We start from the raw sequence: 3,375 nt of genomic DNA, 5'->3' as shown, positions 1-3,375 counted from the left end.
TTGATATGTGCTTGAGAATGGCTTAGTCTCCGGTTAAACCCAGGTTTAAAGCCTTGCAGGGCAGCCTAAAGCCCACTGCCAACATTAAGACAGAAAGAAGAAAGAAAATAACAAACCATCAGTTCAGGGGTTTGAGAAAATATGGGAATCAGGAAATTGTCTACAAACCAAAATGAATATTTGTTGTTCTCGACTTAAACTATTAAGATTTTAAAATTGAAAAAAAAAAAAAAAAAAAGTCCTTTTTTATGTTTTTTATTTAAAAATTCAATGTATAACATGGATGCATAAAAACCTCTTTTTATTTCAGTGTTAAATTTAAAGTAACAGATTATAATTAAAAACATCTCCGGTCCTTTACTGGTTGATGATTTTCTTTATTTAGACGCAGCTGATTTTTAATTGGTTACTCTTGGTTTAGATTAAAGGCTGATTTATACTTTGAAAATAGGTCGTCTGCGTAGGTGGAAGCAATGATGATTCTCTGGCGTTGTGGCGTGGAACAACTTAGCGCAGACCACGCTTTAATATGGGGCATAAATCAAAAATGTCTGCATCAAGTTCACTGCTGCAGGAGGATGACCAACCCTTAAGACAAACTATATTGTCATCTTGTATTCACAGAGTTTATACAAAAAGAAATGTTGATGCATAGAGATTTTCAACAGTTAATGAGCAACTTAGCAAAGAAATAAACAAGCTGGCAAAATAAATATACTTCAAATACAACAGTAGGGATGAAACAATTAAGATTAATCTTGATTAATTGATTATAATAATCGTCAACTAATTTACTAATCTATTAATTGTTAACTGGAGTATAGAGACAGTAAAACAGTTTTACAGAATTGGCAGAACTCCTCCAGTGGAAAAGTTTTAGTTTCACCTGATTTGATTCTGTAAAAAATCTTCTTTAAGGGACTTTTAGATATTGGATTATTAATAAAAAAATCAACAGAATAATCAACTTGCAAAATAATCATTAGTTGCAGTCCTATATTACCAAATGTTTTATCCAATGTTTTGTTAAAAAATGTTTTCGCCCTTAATGTTAAGAAAAAAAAAAAAAAGAGAAAACTAATCTTTAAAATGAATCTTTACCCGATCAGATCGATCAGCTTCCACGGCTGATGAAGACGTTATAACTAAATGAAATCTCCTTAAAGGATCTTTTGTATTAGTCGCAGCATAAAAGACTCTGCGAGCCGTTCGCGTCCATTGGAGCGGCGTCCATCTCCCAGCCTACCTGGTGGTCGAACACCAACTTGGGCCCTCCATCTGCCGACGTGTCCTCGCTGAGCAGCGTCCAGGTGTTGGCGTTGATGTCGTAGCGGTAGAAGTCGCTCTTCAGCGACTTGCTGTTCCTGACGCTGGAGTCCAGGTAACGGCCCAGCGTGTAGATCTGTCGGCGCTGAGAGTCGATGCACATCTTGTGGCAGGAGCGCGCGCTGGGGCCGTTCTGCTTGGTGGACAGCAGACAGGCTTATTATTCTGGATCCTCTTTAAAACAGACGAGCGACTCGTGCTGCAGGCGACCTCCTCACCTCTTTTTCGGTGTCTCTGGAGATGCAGGCCCACTGGTTCTCCTGAACGCTGTACGCCCAGAAGTCTGCCAGATCCTGTGTGCCGTCCCAGCCCCCGAACAGGTAGACCGTCTCTGCAGGGAGGACAGACGCATCAACCTTTAGCTCACAGTTTCAGGTTGATCAGAGGAGATCTGACATCACAGCGACGCACCAGAACATCTTTTTCTGTTTTAGCAAAGCAGAACCGACACAGATCTTCCTGGATCACTGAGATTCTTCTTCCAAGAACATGAAATCAGAGATGGACTAGTCCAATTTTATTACGTCTATATAAAAGGTTTGTTGCAGCCGAATGAATGAACTTTTATAGCAGGCTTAAGCTAGTAATGCGTACGGCCGTACATTATGCACCCTTTACTAAAAGTACTAGAAATTGTACACCCCGTTTTTGNGAGGACTGACATTTTTTTTTAACTGAGCTTTAGAAAAAACAACCAAGACGTTCGGACCGGAGCGGCTGAAACGTACCCATCCCAGAATCCTTCTTGGTTCCATCAGAAATGATTTCCACATGATCTCCGTCCACGTCGTAACTGAAGAAATCATTCAGGTACGTCTTCGACCTTTGACCCCCAAACACGTACAGGCAGCGGTTTCTCTGTTGGCGGGAAAAAAAGAAACCACAGAATCAGCAACTGGTCAACATCCGCGAGGTGAAAGCTCTCCTCCAATCAGAAGCCCGGACTCACGGTGTGGAAGAGCATGCAGTGGCCGATGCGCGACTGAACGTCCTCCGGCCCCGCGTTACACGAGTCCTCCCGTAGGAGGCTCCACGTCCCCGCCTGGCAGTGATAGGCGTACAGGCCGCTGAACTGCGGCTCCGTCGTCCGGCTGTCCTCCACGCTGCCGTTGCAGGTCAGGATGCGGCCGCCGAACGTGTAGATCATGTGTTTCTCCGAGTCCATGCACATCTGAACGTTAACGCATAAATATTTCACCGTTCTTTCACTACGTCTCTAATTAAGATATCAAACATAAAAACCAGGAATATAAACAAACAATCTACAGATGATTAATTCTCCATATTATCGTTTATTAGATTAAAATTTGCAATCTGGCAACGAATGCTGGATTATAGAGCTATAATCTGAGAGCATGTCAGAGCGACATACCCTGTAGTTTAATGTTTTTACATCTCTGCTTGTTAGAAAAACTGGTTTTAGTCACCTTTCTTTCCAGATACCAACAGATTCCTGTTTGATTATTGCAGTAATTTTAATTAAATGTAAGAAAAGATGTTTTGGTTTGTTTTAGAGCTGCAACTAACAATTATTTTGCAAATCAATTAATCTGCTAATTATTGTTTTGATCAGTCGATTAATCATCAGAGTGCAAAAGGTTCCTTATCAATGACTTTTTATTAGATGAAACCAGGTGAAACAAAAATTTTTCCACCTGAGGACTTCTAAATAAAGCAGTTTTTTTTTATATTTTAAATTAAAAATGTTCATATTTTCTACAATTTTGGTATAATTCCTGCTCTAAGTGTGTCGCTCTGTCAGCTAAAGGCTGTTTTACAGCCTCTATAGTCCAGTTAACGATGAATCGGTTACTAAATTAGTTGATGATTTGAATAATAGATTAATCCGATTTATTTTTTCAGCCCTAATTTGTTTAGACCGGAGATCATGGATTAGCGGACCGCGGTCCAGATACGGAACTATCCTGATTTAAAATATTTATAAATTACTGCATGTTGTCCGACCACAATGTCTAAATCCACTTGCCCCTCTTCTCCTGTTAATACGGTAAAGCCCTGGGGAGCGTCCGGCTCCAGGCTGAACGTGAT

At 40.5% G+C, this 3,375-nt stretch overlaps 1 protein-coding gene and 1 pseudogene across 1 annotated transcript in view; both read right to left on the bottom strand.

Annotated features, from left to right (window-relative positions):
• The window catches only part of LOC107104017 (muskelin), a 49,186-nt gene that overhangs the window by 15,853 nt on the left and 29,958 nt on the right, over positions 1-3,375 (bottom strand). The window contains exons 12-13 of the mRNA XM_015403903.1: positions 2,276-2,497; positions 2,055-2,184 (exon numbers count right to left, since the gene is read on the bottom strand). Of these exons, the coding sequence (XP_015259389.1) occupies positions 2,055-2,184; positions 2,276-2,497 (352 nt within the window). The remainder of the gene's footprint in view (positions 1-2,054; positions 2,185-2,275; positions 2,498-3,375) is intronic.
• On the bottom strand, positions 1,114-1,776 carry LOC107104019 (annotated as a pseudogene).

The sequence above is a fragment of the Cyprinodon variegatus genome, unplaced genomic scaffold (assembly GCF_000732505.1).
Source record: "Cyprinodon variegatus isolate N-32 unplaced genomic scaffold, C_variegatus-1.0 Scaffold1592, whole genome shotgun sequence".
Lineage (NCBI taxonomy): Eukaryota > Metazoa > Chordata > Actinopteri > Cyprinodontiformes > Cyprinodontidae > Cyprinodon > Cyprinodon variegatus.
Note: the sequence above shows the minus strand (reverse complement) of the source record. Positions and strands in the feature narration are given on the sequence as shown.